Source organism: Anser cygnoides, chromosome 2, assembly GCF_040182565.1.
Source record: "Anser cygnoides isolate HZ-2024a breed goose chromosome 2, Taihu_goose_T2T_genome, whole genome shotgun sequence".
Lineage (NCBI taxonomy): Eukaryota > Metazoa > Chordata > Aves > Anseriformes > Anatidae > Anser > Anser cygnoides.
Window position 1 is genome coordinate 11,766,679 of NC_089874.1, and position 15,189 is coordinate 11,781,867.

Here is a 15,189-nt window from a genome sequence, read left to right on the forward strand (position 1 = left end):
AGTCGTGGGGAGGTCAGGCAGGTGGAAGGCAGGTTCTGTGCCAAGACCGTACCAACTCTAGTCTGCAGTAACTTGATCGTGTGGATGAATTTTCTTCCCAAATGCGAAGGTGCTTTTCAAAAGACTCCTCGGTTGTAGCCTTCATGTATCTTTTAACTTCTTGACTTTTGGTTCATGAGTCCAGAAGATGAGGCAAAGGCCTGTTATTATAATCATCTCCCTGATAGCTTAGCTGCACTCTGATAATGCATTAGGAAACTTGGTGTCATGAATAAAGTGGACCTTCATCCTAATTAAAACTTAATTTGGTGTCAATTTAAATTAAGAGGCTTGCATAAACTGGTCCGTTGTGACCTGGCTAGTGCTAATCTCAATCAGCAGCTTGGGTAGGACATGAATTCAAATTTCTGCAGAACAACCAAAGTGACAGTAACAACTGACAACTTAAATTAAAATTACTAAATTCTAAGAAATTGATGTGCATGACCCAAGTTACAAGATAGGTCATTAAATCAAATCTGCAGAAACAGAGTTGAGAAGCCTTTCCTAATGATTTTAGGGAGAGATTATATGCTTTCTTAGTACACTCTGTGAGCAAAAAATAACTATTTTTGAGTTGAGAATTCACATTGTACTACTATTTTCGTTTAAATACTGAGTACTACTGGTACAGTACAATATGAAATAATAGGTAAAAGATGTAAATAAGAGAAAATTCTAAAATAAAATTGTGGCTAATATTTAATAATATAAATATATATTTAATATATACCTAAATATATATAAAATAAAAACATTTTCTGAAAGTAATATTTTGTGCTTCCAGTTGGTATAAATATTCTTGAGAGTCATTCGCTGGTTGAACTTGTGCATTTGAAGCCACAATAGGTTGAATTTGAAGAACTGGCTGGTCATGCTTCTTGATGTTACTACTTGCCATTTTTCTTACCTGACTATCAGACTTCAGCTATTGTTGAATAGGAATTGAAATCAGAATTGGAAATTGTTAGATTGATGTAGTTGCTGCTAGCAGAGTTGTTCTGGAAGCTCTTTGTGTAACGTGTTTAGGTGTATGTACAAAGTATTATTAGTTACATCTCAGGTCAGGTATTGTGGATCTCTTTTGTGTCTGCAGCGTGAATAACAAATGCCTGCGGTAGTTCTACAGAAAATTTTGAATGGAAAATAAAATAACTTGAGCTAGTGGTCTCAAGGCACTTGAGAGGAAGAATTTGATTGTATACTACTGATTCAGTTTTGGGTGTCTGATAGCATAGTGAACGTTGACATAGGAACTGCAAAGTGAATTAAGGCTTCATGAGGTAAAAGTGCCCAGTCCTATTAGGATAAATGGAATGTGAGAGGTGCCTCCAAATGGACTCGGCACCGTTGGGCTTCTTTTCTTAGCATGTTGGCCAGTCAAGCCGCTTAGACCTTAAGTGAAACAACTTCTCATAAGATTACTTTATTCTAAGATACCCACATCAAGCTGGGGGAAAGGCAAGGTATATATCCTAACGGAAACGTAGGAACAGGAAGTAGAACTCTAAATCAGCAGCTAGTTTAAATACAAACTTCGGAGCTTGGCCTTTTTTCATTTTTACTCCTGTTTGTTCAGCACTGTGACATCTGCAGTTTTCACCGTGGGAGACAATGTTGTTTCTGGCAGCGATGACCGTACTGTAAAAGTTTGGGATTTGAAAAACATGAGGTCTCCTATTGCAACCATCCGTACAGATTCAGCAGTCAATAGGTAAGCAGATATTCAAGTTACTATTTTCTTAATTCACTGAACAGAAATTTAGTTTTAGTCACTATAATTAAACTTGTGCAGAGACATTTATGAGTTTTTGAAAGTGGTTTTCCAAAATACAGATTTAGTCAACATTCATTTTCAATAAATATATTGTATTGATTTTCTGAGATTTTTATATGGGATGCAGAAGTTAAACCTGTTAGAGCATCTGGTACAATAAAAGTCACCTTAATGATTTAATACTTTATTTTTTCCACTTTTGAATGCTAACCAGGAAAAAATCAGCTATATCACTTCTCGTGAGCTTAAATTTATATCAAGTTCTGTTTGCCAGGCTGACTGTTTTGTGCATAACCTACTTTTGTCTCTTACGTGCAGGATTAATGTATGTGTTGGCCAAAGAATCATTGCGCTTCCACATGACAACCGACAGGTTAGGTTATTTGACATGTCAGGAGTGCGATTAGCACGCCTCCCTCGCAGTAATAGACAGGTAACTGAATTTTTTTATAGCCTTAAAGTATGTCTGTTCTTCTCTATCATACAAGGTTAAAAATAGGGTTTGATATCTGTAGTGTAAAAGCTGAAGAAATGCTGAAAGACACTTGTCTATACAAATACACTTTTGTTGGAAATGACCAATGTACAAATAAGTAAAATCATATTTTGGAATTGGAAATGTTTCAACCGGATTTCATCATAATTTTTCTTCTTGTGAAAGAGATCCTAATGTCTGCCTTCTCTATGAAATGGATAAAAATGTTTAAGGGCATTTTAAATGTGTTTTAAACATCTTGACATGAATCTTGTCAGAAAAGTGACTCATTTTGAGGTTTCAGACTTTTTTCATTACCATGTGGTGAATTTGTTTTGTAAAGAAACATAAAAGGAAAAAATGGGATGCAGTTTGAAAAGCTCACTTTGTATGATTTGGTGATAATCTTTTTTTCTCCCATGCTTATACAAATAAATTCTTGATATTTGATACCAGCTACTCAACCATCCTTTCTGTAGCCACCAAGTTTGTTCATTTGTGGTGCTATTTGGCATGGCACTGCTAATGTAGCAAGTTAGTCTAAGTGAAATTAATTGGATTATGTCACTCAAAGGGACCTTTTACAATACGTTTTTGAAGACATCAGTTTTCCAGCACATTTCAAATATTTCATAAGCAGTAGTATGTTTAACCATCTGAAAGGCAGGGTTTCTGACTGTCCTGTATCATCACTCACAGCTTTGTGGAAACCAAGCACGTATGTGGATGCAGCAGCTGTTGACAGAGTTTAGGAAAGGGTTTTAAGAGCTGTTTAGTGCTTACCTATTTTTAAGTCTTGATATTGTGAATTTTTTTCTTTCCTTTATTTTTCTTTAGTGTTTACATTCAGGTCAACACTACAGAAATCACGGAGATTTTTTTTTTTTTACTTGAATGTTTGTCAGAATCCTCCTTGAGGTATTTTTCTTACTATTGGACTTGAACAATAGATAAGGCATTGCTTTTCCTCAGTATGACATTCCTCTTGCTGTACTGTTATCCTTTCTGAATTATAAACATGACAGACAAAAAAAACTCAACAGCAAACCTTGCAGGTTCATAAGAAAGCAGTTGCCAGCAAGTAGTTCCTTATTTTAAGATTGCTTTTATAAGTAAAAGTTTTAAAATCAAAATTCAGTTTGTTTTTGTAAATAAAGTGGCAATTAGATAGCAGACATACTGTGAAAACCTCAAAAGTTTTGATTCACCTGTTTGTATGCTTCTGTCTTTATGGACCCAGTGCTGGTATTAAGCAGTCTCAATGTCATAAAGATTTTACCTTGCAGATGAAAGTGTCTGTAATCTTTAGGAACCTCAAATTCCAAAAAAAGTAGTGAGAGAATGAGCAAGTTTCTATTCTGACTTTAAGTTGTTGACACAGAAGCTTTCAAAATTGTTGTAAGCAGTACTTGATGTGTCTCGAACTGTCGTAGGGCCACAGAAGGATGGTGTGCTGCTCGGCATGGAGTGAGGACCACCCAATCTGTAACCTCTTCACATGTGGATTTGATCGTCAGGCTATTGGCTGGAACATCAACATCCCCGCTTTGTTACAAGAAAAATGAAATGCTGGAAGAATTTTTGCATTTTATGTTGCCATGGACTTACACACTCCCGCAGACTTCTCCGGATATTGGTCTGCTATTGCTCCAAAAGCTCTTCCTTAAATGGAGACTTCAGCAAATGTTGTTCTTGTTACCACGTTGTGCACAGTTTGCATGAATTGTACAGAAAATGTGATTTTTTTAAAATTAGTTCGTCTCGTGTATGAACTTTTATATTTTGGCATCCACTGGTCAATATGTTCACTGTTGCATAGAGCACATAAATGTTCATAAGTTATTTAGCGTTTGATAGATAAACAGTAGGGCATTACATTTGTGACATAAATGTGAAATTTATGTAGTAGGTGTAGAGAATGTATAGCAGTCTGTTACGTTTTTCCATGACTCTACATATCTGCCTTGTGTTAAAAAGAATCTGCAGGGCTAAAAGTTTGAAATGAAGTGTGAATTTCACTAGGTATATGATTGTAAACGTTTTCCTGTTTGCATCTGATCGGAATACTTTTTTTTTAGTGCTGCAGTATAGTGCAACTTCAACTCCATTTTTAGTCCAGTTACTGGAGAAATAGTAGATTTGAGAAGGAAAATATAAACTACTTGTAGTGAGTATAGGCTGCAAGGTTTATTCTGAATGCTTTTTGTACTTTTTCTTTTGAAAAAGAAAAACGTTCATTCTGCCCTTCTTATATAAAGTGATTCTAAAAAACTCATGGCATTTCACACTAGCAAAAATCCAGAATATTATGATTCTAATCACTGAAATCTAGTCAAGCAAATTTTGAAGCACTTTAGTTTATAGCTATTGTTATAAACCATGTATGAAAGTTTGACTTTACCAGTGAATGTGAGCTGACCTTTGTAAGAAGGATTGCTTCTTTTTGGTGATCTGCCCAGAAAGGAAATAGGTTTTTTCTTTTTCTTTTTTTTTTCTCTTATACCTACAGTGAGCATGCTTTTAAATGTGCTCACTGCCCGTATTTTTTTTTTTTGAGCCAGCAATACAAAATAAATTAGTACTACCTCAAAAGTGAATGTTGGTCAAGATGCATTGAATCTCTCTGTAGCCCAGAAAAAAGCACTTTTGGTCTCTGGCTGAAGAACTATCTCTGACATGAGAGGAAAGACAATCATACTAAATGTGATCCTTAAGATAATTAACACTTAAGGCTAATGGAGCAATATGGTAAGTAAACATCATCTGTCACCTTTGTGTTCTCAGCTGTGGCAAGGGCTGCTGCAGTCCCTATCGTGTTCCAAGGGGGATAATTAACACAGGTCTCCCGTCTTTCTCCCAAATGATCTTACTCTGGTTTTGCTCCTCGCTGTGCTCAGCCTCTTTTGCACTGGCAATGTGGTGTTACACCACAGCTGCTGATTATGTAAGTAAATGCAAGTGGCAGCTGACATCTGCAAAAGAACAGGAAGGCTGCTTCAGACAGACACTTCTTAGCTGGAGCGAGATACTGCCCCTATCTGTGTGACATATCACGCTATAAGATGGAGGGTGAGGGAAAGCACTCTTAACAGTGGGAATCAGAGAGTATATTGGGTTGCCGTAAGTAAAGTAGTCAAAACTTTCTATCGCGTTGTTAGGATTACATGAAGCTGTAGCTGTGCTCATGTCCTGTACAGCACTGTTCATAATGGCATTAAGGCCGATGTGTTTGCTGGTTTGCCTGTTAACTAACACGTAAAGGCATTAGAGTGCAATGGAAGGGGATGGTGAATGCATCGTTGAGGAGTTACAGGGAAGCTGGGGTCCTAGAAATGGTTTTTGAGTGCACAACATTGAGGAAGCTCAAGGTATTTAATGGAGTAGTCCAGTATCTTTATAGTACGGGTCGTCGTAGCTTTTTTTTTATGAGGTACAAGATAAATGCAGAATTATACTGAAGCAGTCTTAAAGTACCAAAACTAGTGAGGTCGAGGAAAGCAGCTGCAGAGTTTTAAGCCTTCTGATAACAAGGGTTAAAGGATGGTGTCAGAGTTTGTTTTCACTTTTTTTTTTCTGGGTTTTTAATTCTTGGGTAAGGCCATCTGATATTGGATTGCAGGTTTTATTCTGTAAGAAAAAAGGCTCACTTTTTCTTTCAGTTGGTAATGGAGAGAGTTTTAGGCAGGTTGATGCTGCTTAACAAAGAGAGAAACTTCTTTCCAGCCAGTAGAAGCGGTTTCTCCAGCATGGCCTGTGTAGCATCTTGAGCAATGACTAACCTTTTAATTACATGAGGTGGGGGAGAAGGTCACTGTTTTGGTCCTGCTGAACTAAATTGACAGCGTAAGCTTCTCTAATATACATATGTAACACAGGACCACTGGATTCTATGCAGTTTAATCATTGCTGCAAGCTTTTTATATCACCAGAGGGACACACCTCTGGCACCAGGAACGGGATGATTACACACTTTTACTTTTGAAAAAAAAATCAACCAGACAAGGTGCTAGAGCCATGTTCTTATGAGCAGGCTAATACTCAATCAGCTAAATACCGAACTGTCCCTTAGCTTAATTTTATATACTGTACTGAAGATTAACTCCAGGCTGCTGTTCCCCTTGAAGCAAATCACCCCTGAGCAGTAGTAGCGAATGCTACTGCCTTGACTAAACATGTGGAAAACATTTCATGGCTTTGAATGTTCCAGAGAGAGTTTTTCAGCGTTGAACAATGTCCAACATTTCATAAAATGGAGGAAAGTTGCAGTTTCAGTATTGTGCAGAATTTCACAGGAAATTGATCACTGGGCAAAATCAAGCTTTTATGTCTTTTAAGCAATGCACATCAGTTTTCACAAGTTGTGTGTATACTTTGCAATCAGATGTGGAGTGAAACATCTTATTTGTTGCCTAAATCTGTGAAAACCATCTTTTTGGAAAAAAAGAATTTATAAGTTATGTGGAACCACTTTTTATTATTCTGCTAATTTGTTTTTAGATGTAATATGTTATTCTTCATTATGATTCAAAATGCATTAAAACATTCAACTTTTTTTTTTGCAACCTGCTGTTCTTCTGTTTTTCATTAAAATTGCTATTAACATTTCATCTTGTTAATAGTCCAATGATCTTCCTATCCATTTTCCCCTCTTCCACCCAAAAAATTCACTTCCAGTGCAATGATGGGCACAGTTCTTTGGGAAGAAGGCCAAGTCTGCCCCTGAGGTAGGACTTCTGGAGTGCAGTTGGTTATGCTGGCAGATAAGTATATGGGCTGAAAGGTGCTCAGACATGGCATTTGTGCTCTCGTCTTCAGTTTTGTATGAGACACTTTGTAATTACATTTTGTTATGCAGATTAAACAGAAGTCTCCATGTGATTTTTCACAGTACTCTATAGGTTGATATTTTTAATGCAATCTAAAACCTGCCGTCATTATTGCTTTAGGTTAACGATGGTTTGCTCGTTGCACCCGTATCATTTGAAACAGAGCTTTGCAGTGTTGAAATCAATCCTAAGAAGCTTCGTGTCAGAGCAGGCCATGCCATCTGGTTTCAGGTGCCTCAGCCGAGTGCCAGCCAGCACCTGAGAGCAGAGCACAGCTGTAGGATACTGCAGTTCCCTTCAGTGTTCTTCGGGATCCTGTATTGCTAATTCAAATCCTCAAAGTCTAGTGCTCTGGAAAATTGCTATTCATGTCACTGGTGATATGGATCAGAAATAAAAGACCAAAGTTACAGGATGACACAACAGACCTGGGGGCTGGTTTCGGATAGAATGCAACTCTTTGGTTTATTTATTTATACTTTTAGTCAATCTCAGTTGAGGAATTTAGATCAGGACTTACTGCAACTGATTTTAAACTTGCAGTACTTACAACCTTAAATCTCCCAAGTTATATACGTTTACAAAGGCTATTCCTGCTCATACTTTGGGTCGAGGGGGGGTTGAGGATGAGTATTCTGACGCCTTTTTTTAAACCTGTGAGTAAATCGCATGCACAAACGAGTGGTTTCAGTAGGATGTCTGTGCTCTAACTTGAAGACCTGCAGGAGAACCACTCTTGTGTGTCACACTGCTTCTTTGACTGGCACGGAATTTTTATTTAATGCTCCATGGAGGCTAAAGTATGTCACTGAAAAATTACTCAGCCTTGTGATATTTTATAAGTAGTGTTGTTACCTTTTCTAATTCCCACAGCTCATAATTTTCAGAACATAAGTAATTCGCAGGACCTTACACAGAAAATCCCATTTAATTCTGACTGTAAATCCTGGTCAGAAGTTACCATTGACTGGGAGAGGCACCATGCTGGAGAAGGGCGTTTGTGCAAGCCATGGATGCAGCTCATCAGTGTCCTACAGAGAATATTTCTTCCTACCAGGACACGGCATTTCTCAGCAGTGAAGAGCTGAGGCTGGTGAGCGTTACTAGGATCTCGCCCAAGTGCCTGAATTAGCACCTTAGGGTCTTCATAAAACTTTTGGAGGTTTCGCAAGGGTGGTTCACTCTGAGGCCCCATTTCCAGCTGCTGCTAACCACACAGTCCCACCTGCTTCCAGTGGTGAGGAGAAAGGACCCAAACTGAGCATGAAGAGTCTGTGGTGTAAGCAGGGATGTCGACCCAGCATCTGAGAGCTGATTTGAGAAGGAAGCAAGACTGTATGAGAACTTGGGCAAATTTGCGATGAAAGTGTTTGGACTGCAGTTGAGGAACACGGAAAATGAAGGGAAATGCAAAGCTGAAATAAAACCAGCTTAGGAAGACAGGTACGACGAGAGAACAAAGTGATGAGGAGGAGGTGTGTGTGTGCCCAAAAGGTGAAACTGTGACCCTCCTGGTGGTCAGCTGGAGACAAATGGTGCTGGGAGAGTAGAGCCTAGTGTGTGCCCCTGACTAGACGAGGAGAAGAGGAAGAACAGATGGGAGCAGGGCAGGGAGAAGCAGCAGTTCCTGAGCTGCTGGGAAACGTGGACATCGGGATGTGCTGGTACTCAGAGCCCGGTGTGGAAACTGCTGGACATTAAAGATATTCGCATTTTTAATAAGAATAGGTAGTTGTTTTCAATATCCTTGGTCTGGGGAAAACCTCAGTTATATAAACACAATTTTAATGATATATGTTCAATTTTCTACTTCAACTGTTGCAATGGTGCTGTGATTACTGGAGTAGTTGATGGAAGCACTCCTGGGATGGGGCTGTTCCAGTAGAGGATTACAAACGGTACAGGCAAACAAGCTCCATCCCACAAACTCAAGGTATGACAGCATGACATGTGGCTTATTAGGAATCACTCTTAGACTGGAAGTCTCTTCCTTTTTTGAATGAACAATTAATTTGCAAGAAGGTCATGATGTTTTACAAGGTCCCTTTGGGTACATGTGGCTAGTCTACAAAGAAAGTTTCAGCATTTTAAATTTCAGCATGACTTCAGGCCAAAATGCTCTAAATACTTGCCTTAATTCTGTTTATTTCAATTTAATTTGAATTGACTGGGGATGCTTCCCAGCCAAGCCAAAATAGAGGCATTTGAATGTACAGATCGCATTGGGGAGATATGGCTGTACTTCCAATAATTCTCTTAGTCCTGGGAAAGACAAAACCAGCCCTTCCTTCCAATTTTCACTTTGAGATGACAGAATTTGACGTTCTTCATCACAAACCCAAGTGAGTAAAAATATTACTCTTGGCTTCAGTGGTCAAATTTCTGATTCCAGTTTACCTCAATGACTTTTGGTCAAAATACACACCTAAGGATACAGACACTATGAGTCTTATGCAAACGTGACATTCTGTGTCTACATCAAAATCATTAGCTGATGGAAAGGAGAACAAATAACTGGTCAACTCCATGAGGTTAATGTTCTAAACTTATGTGCTTTCAGTACTTAATATTTTTAATTACTATTTTTTCCCAAGTGCTTAATGTGGATAAAGCCAGAAATCCAAATTCTTATTTTCCTGTTAGTTTTTTCAACCTTATCTAAATTTTTATGATGTCACTAAGATCAGCCTCGTACACATGTAAAACTGAACTTAGAGTATTTTGATGGAGTAATCCATGTCCTCTGAGGCTGTAGTTGCTGAGTATATAGCAAGCAGACTGATCCAAAAAACAAGAGAGAAAAATCTGACACAGTGAGCAATAAACAGCACCGAAATCAGGTTGATAGTACGATAAAAACTTGAAGGGCAGGATTAAAGCATTAAGGAGCAGGGACAGAGATGAAGGAAAAGCAAAACTTTTCAGCAGCAGTTAAAGGGTAGAGGGAGTAGTGATGATATCGTTATTAATTAAGATTGTTTTTCGGTGGGTAATTGCAGGACGTGTTGTTTTGGCCTTTGATGTTTTATGAGGCTTGTGCAAACTGCTCGCCAGAAGGCTGTCAAAAAGTCAGATGCTGCAGTTCAGTGGTGCAACTTCCAGAAATGACGAGCTCCCGTCAGCCTTCTGTGCAGGCTGGTGGGTGGTTAGTAGTTTGGAAAATCAGATTCATGTGCCTAAATGTGGAATTAGAAACTTCATTTTAGGTTCCTGCTTTTGAAAACCATACCCTAATTTCGTATACGTTTTATGTTGTTGCTGAATTAATGTACTTGAAAAGTTCTTGGACACAAACGCATAGTTCAATGAAATGTAAGAAAAGTAGAGAGATTATTTTCCCTTTGGAGTTATATAAGGCTTCCTGGAGTTTGCTGCTGAAAAACTGAAGCGACATTGTGTCAGCTCCAGATACAACTATTCACTGATCAGGGAATAAATACCTTCCTTGGGAAACTCATTGCTCCTCTTTCAAATGAAAATCTTCTCCCCAGCGTGGAAGTCATAGCATATGTTTTCCACAGTGAAGGAAACCAAAGGTTTAGCTACAGACACATTTAAGAAAAGTTGAACACTATAAATATTACATTGGTGGCTATGTGTGCTGCTTTGTTACAGAGCCTCAGCAAGCCTGTTACCTGAGTTGGGTGACTGAAGTTGTACACATCCATATATATATATATATATACATGTATATATAAAAATATAGAATCCTCCATCATTCTTCCATTATGTACAAAATGGAGGAAATCAAATCCAAATGCATATATTTATGGGGACCGGACCTTTCAAACCGATGCCTTATTTCGGAGAAACTGCCCGTGCAATACCTTGGGTTGCAGTTCGGTCTCTTCCATGCCTACCTTGAGGGCAGCACTGGATGCCCGTCAGCAGGCGAGCTACTGAGGGGCACTTTCTGTGACAAAGTACTGAGGTAAAAACAGGCAGTGACAGAGTGGAGGTGTGTCCAAATGTTTCACCGGAAAATACCTCCTTGAAGTGAGCGGAGTTTATTTGCATTGGTGCAGGCAAAGGGTCTTGGCGATGAATGTCAATCACCGTATTTGAAATGGCATAAAATGAAACTTGGTCTTAACTTTTGTGCCAGTGAGAGATGGAGCAAGGTGGGGGCAATGTCAGGGGCTTTGCCCCCAGCAGCAGCTCAGGCCTAGCCAGGAAGAAAGAGCCCGAACCACGAGGGGGCCGCCTGCAGCGCTGAGGGCCCGCCATCTCTCCCCAGGCCTCCTGTGGGCCGAGGGCCCCGCAGCTGGAGAGAGGCGTTTTTAAGAAGGCATTCACGGCTTCACGCAGCCCCTTTCCCACTTGGTACTCGGCCGTTAGTTTGTCCACATTCCGACCTTGCTGCTGTGTGCTTAGCGCTCCTCTGCAGCGCTTGCAGCAAAGTCTGGTGTTGTGGTGAGGGAATAACCAGGCTGCAAGGGGCCTCAGCAGCTGCCTGTTAACACTGCACTTTTCTCATCCTTTACCTGCTGGGCTGCAGTGTGTCTCCCTCACGTTCATGCAAGTATGTGCTTGTGACAGTATTTTCAGTAAATCAATTTTTGTCAGACTAGTATTGTCTTTTGAAAAAAAAGCATTGACAAGTTCTTAAAAGAGGCAGCTATAAACAGATCAACAGTGCATTGAAGAAAAGTTTAAGAGCAAACGCTAGATAGAGCCACATCCCTGCAGATATTAGCTGTGGCCCACGTAACTCAAGCGCTCATGAGAAAAATATGAATATCACAAGAGAAGATGACCCAAAATCGTTGAGTTGTCCTCTGCTGGGAATAGACACAAGTAGGTTGAGGTACTTCTGGGGAACAATGTGCAAAAAATTAGTGTTATTTAGCCCAATATCATTGTTACCATAACCTATAGAAGCCTTAACCATGGATGCAGCCAGTAAGGGAGCACGACTCTGGCCTTGGGATACTGCCACGCTGGGCACAGCCACCCATCGGCCCTGTGGGGTTCCTCACTGGGGACACATTGGGACCAGGGGGACACGGGTACGGCCAGGGAGCATGAGGAAACATTGGGTGGATTTTAGTGGGCTTCATGGGGAAAACAAGGCTGCCCAGAAGGAAACCAGCAACAGGGCCCTGTGGTGCCACAGGGACAGGGTCTGATGTCTCCCAGAAGCTCTGCAGGAGCAGCAGGGTTAGGACTGGTGGCAGTGGCTGGCCCCACAGGATGATGACCTGGCAAAGGGCACTTCAGCTTGGGCTGCGAGGTGTGACAGGAGGTGGATGGCTCGCTGCCTTGGGGACTTAATGAGGGACAGCATTAGTGGTGGTGGCAGAGGGTGCAGGGGGGTAATGGGGCCTGCAGCCAGGGGCTCAGCGAGGAAGGTGAGGGGGGAGGAAGGCCAGGGCAGAGCCTGTGGGGCTGGGTTGTTCAGGATATAAGACCAATGAAAACTTTGATGTCAGCAGAAAAATAAAATTAAAAAAAAAAAAGAAAGAAGAAGAATAAAGGACACAAAAAGCTCAGAAGAGGATGAGAGTGTGTGTGGGTGTTAAGGCGATGGGCTTGAGTCACTAAGGCAAGTGAAGGAGTTAGAAGATGAAGAAAAAACACAAAAAAGTCAGCGTCTGTGAAAGAGGAGGAGGAGGGGGCTGTGGAAAAGGGGAGGTGACGTCGTGTTGTTGCCAGTTTTCTGTTGCAGGAAGCTGGAGTGACTCAGCGCAGGGATACCCGGAGGGGCATGGGATGCAGAAGCATTTCAGGAGGAACCCACTGAGGCACGAGTCTCAGGTCAGGTAGATCCTGACTGGTGTCTTCACAGGCTGAGAAATCAGGCTAATTTGAGACTTTAAAAATGAAAACAAGCAAAGAAAAAGCCCTCCCCCCCTTCTCCTAGAATGCTGGCTCTGTAACTGAAATTTAAGGAAGATTGGAATAATATTCTCCTTAGCAAAGAGACAGCACTTTCTGTTATTGATTGTAAGAATCCTTGCCTAAAGGATGAGCATCTGTTCTAGTAATCTCCTTGAGGGTAAGGTCCTGACCCAACAAGATATTACTTGTATTTGTACTGCTGCTGTGCATCGCCTCGAGTGCTCTAGGAATGCTGTTTAATGTTACATAGATACAAGTACACTATTCTGGGGGGGGTCTTAACTATCCAGATGTGCTTCACCTCTTCCAAACCCTGTGCCTCCATGCAGTGCTGTTGGCCTCAACAGGCCTTCAGCAACTGAGTGTTTGCAAGAGTCTCAGCTGCTCACTTGAGTTCTCACTTTGAACCACCTAGGAGTGTCCCTGAAATATAACATATTTCTGTTCTCTCACTTGAAAGCCACAGCTACTGAGATGCCCCCTTCCAGTCTCCTTTCCTCCACCGAAAAAATGATTTTTCCCCCTTTGGTGTCTTCCTGCCTCAGAGTGACTTGAGAGGGGGGAGAAGGGTAAAAGCAAGCACTAGAACAAGTCCGTAACAGACTTCCTTTTTGCCCCAACCAATCTACTCTGCGAACAGCCTCCTTTGTATTTATTTTCCCATACTGAAGGCCAAAGATTAATTTATCTAGACGTCCACTCCACCTTGCAACAAAGCCTTGTGTTGTGCTCAATAACATGTAGAGCTGTTTTAATCCGGCTTAATTTGATCTTGATTCTTATTAAATATCCTTTTGATTTTTCCTCTGACCTGTTTTCCTGAAGTTTACAAATATAAAATCATAGGAGAAATGGTATCTAGCTTCTGATCCACTTTGTTAATAAGCTGATTACAAGTATTTAAAGTTATCTCCTCTTCTCCAGATGCAACGGAAGGAATGACCTCTAAACACAGTCGGTCTTGCCAACAAGTTCCAGAGCTCCTGCTGGAAATAAACAATGTCAAAACACAAACACTGGCCTCGATCCCACAAGTCAAACCATTGTATGGGTCCAGCTGGGTACTGTGGAGCCCTGTTAAGGCAGAAGTTTTCGGTCCTGGAGCCCAGGGCTGCAGATGCACCAAATGTGAAGTCTCTGACTGGGGGAAGCTGCCCATAAACTGAGTGATTTATGCAAAATATTTGCTGAGTGTCATGGAAGGGTGTCTCTGCAAGTACAGTGTGAAGGTTGTTCCCCCAGCATAGTTTAGAGCTCAGCCCCGAAGGTAGCAAAGATGCTCCTGCTGACTGTGGTTGCCTCCTGCCTCTATTCCCTCATATCTTTACTTTTCCTTTTTTTGAATACTGTAAGCTCGTGGACAGCTTACTGCATGTTTAATTAGTGACTGGTGAGCTGGAGCCTCCACACATGGATCCTACGTCTCTGGGGGGAGCAGGGCTCTGGTGTCTGCCATTTCCCATGGCACAGCAAAGGGAAGGGGCAGTCCTGGGGTCATCTTCAGCAGGGAGTGGAAATGTGGGACAGCCCTGGTTTGGGGAGCTGGGACTGGTGGTGAAGGGGCATGAAGACAAGGTTGGGATCCTCCTCTGAGGACCTGGGGGGGGGGGGGGGGGGAGGCAGTTAGAAAATGGGTGAGAACATATATTTTTTCTTCTGTTTTTCACATCCGAGTGCTGTGGAAGGAAGCTCCTCACCCTGGGGTCTGCTAAAAGCACTGCCTTAGGGGTGCATTATTTTTCCCCATAAGAGAACCCATCACTCCTCCATGACGTTGATTTTATAGCGGTGCAGCTCCATTAGCACCATCGTCTTTCCATGGGATATCTGAGAGCAGAGCCAGATCCTTTTTTTATTTGGGAAGAAAACAAGTCTTTTCTTCTTCATTAGGAAAGGCTCTGCAGGGAGACGACTGCAGTTTCCTGCCCATATGCTCCCTGGTCCTTTTTGACAGAAAGTTCTGATTGTTTTAAAAACAAACAACCCTTCAGGAATATATAGGCACTTAAAAGGCATTAAACGAGGAGATCTCTCAGACTGCCCCCAGAGCTGCATAACCTGATCAAGAATACGCGGGGTTGAATTCTTCTTTTGGGGGATTTATATTTCCATTTTTCCAAGTGAGCTGGTTTTCCAGGGGTAAGTCAGCACCAAGCTACATCAGACCTTTAGGGAAGGAGTAAAGAAATGCTCTGGCAGTTGCAGGACGGCGGCTGCGTGCGTGGTCCCTG

General features: G+C 41.2%; 1 protein-coding gene across 3 annotated transcripts in view; it reads left to right on the forward strand.

Annotated features, from left to right (window-relative positions):
* WDR37 (WD repeat domain 37) overlaps nt 1-6,853 on the forward strand; it is a 43,671-nt gene extending 36,818 nt beyond the window's left edge. For all 3 annotated transcript variants that reach the window (XM_013185755.3, XM_048047588.2, XM_048047589.2), the window contains 3 exons: nt 1,619-1,753; nt 2,135-2,249; nt 3,725-6,853. In XM_013185755.3, the coding sequence (XP_013041209.1) occupies nt 1,619-1,753; nt 2,135-2,249; nt 3,725-3,856 (382 nt within the window). In that variant the 3' untranslated portion in view covers nt 3,857-6,853. The remainder of the gene's footprint in view (nt 1-1,618; nt 1,754-2,134; nt 2,250-3,724) is intronic.
* The last annotated feature ends 8,336 nt before the right edge of the window (nt 6,854-15,189 follow it).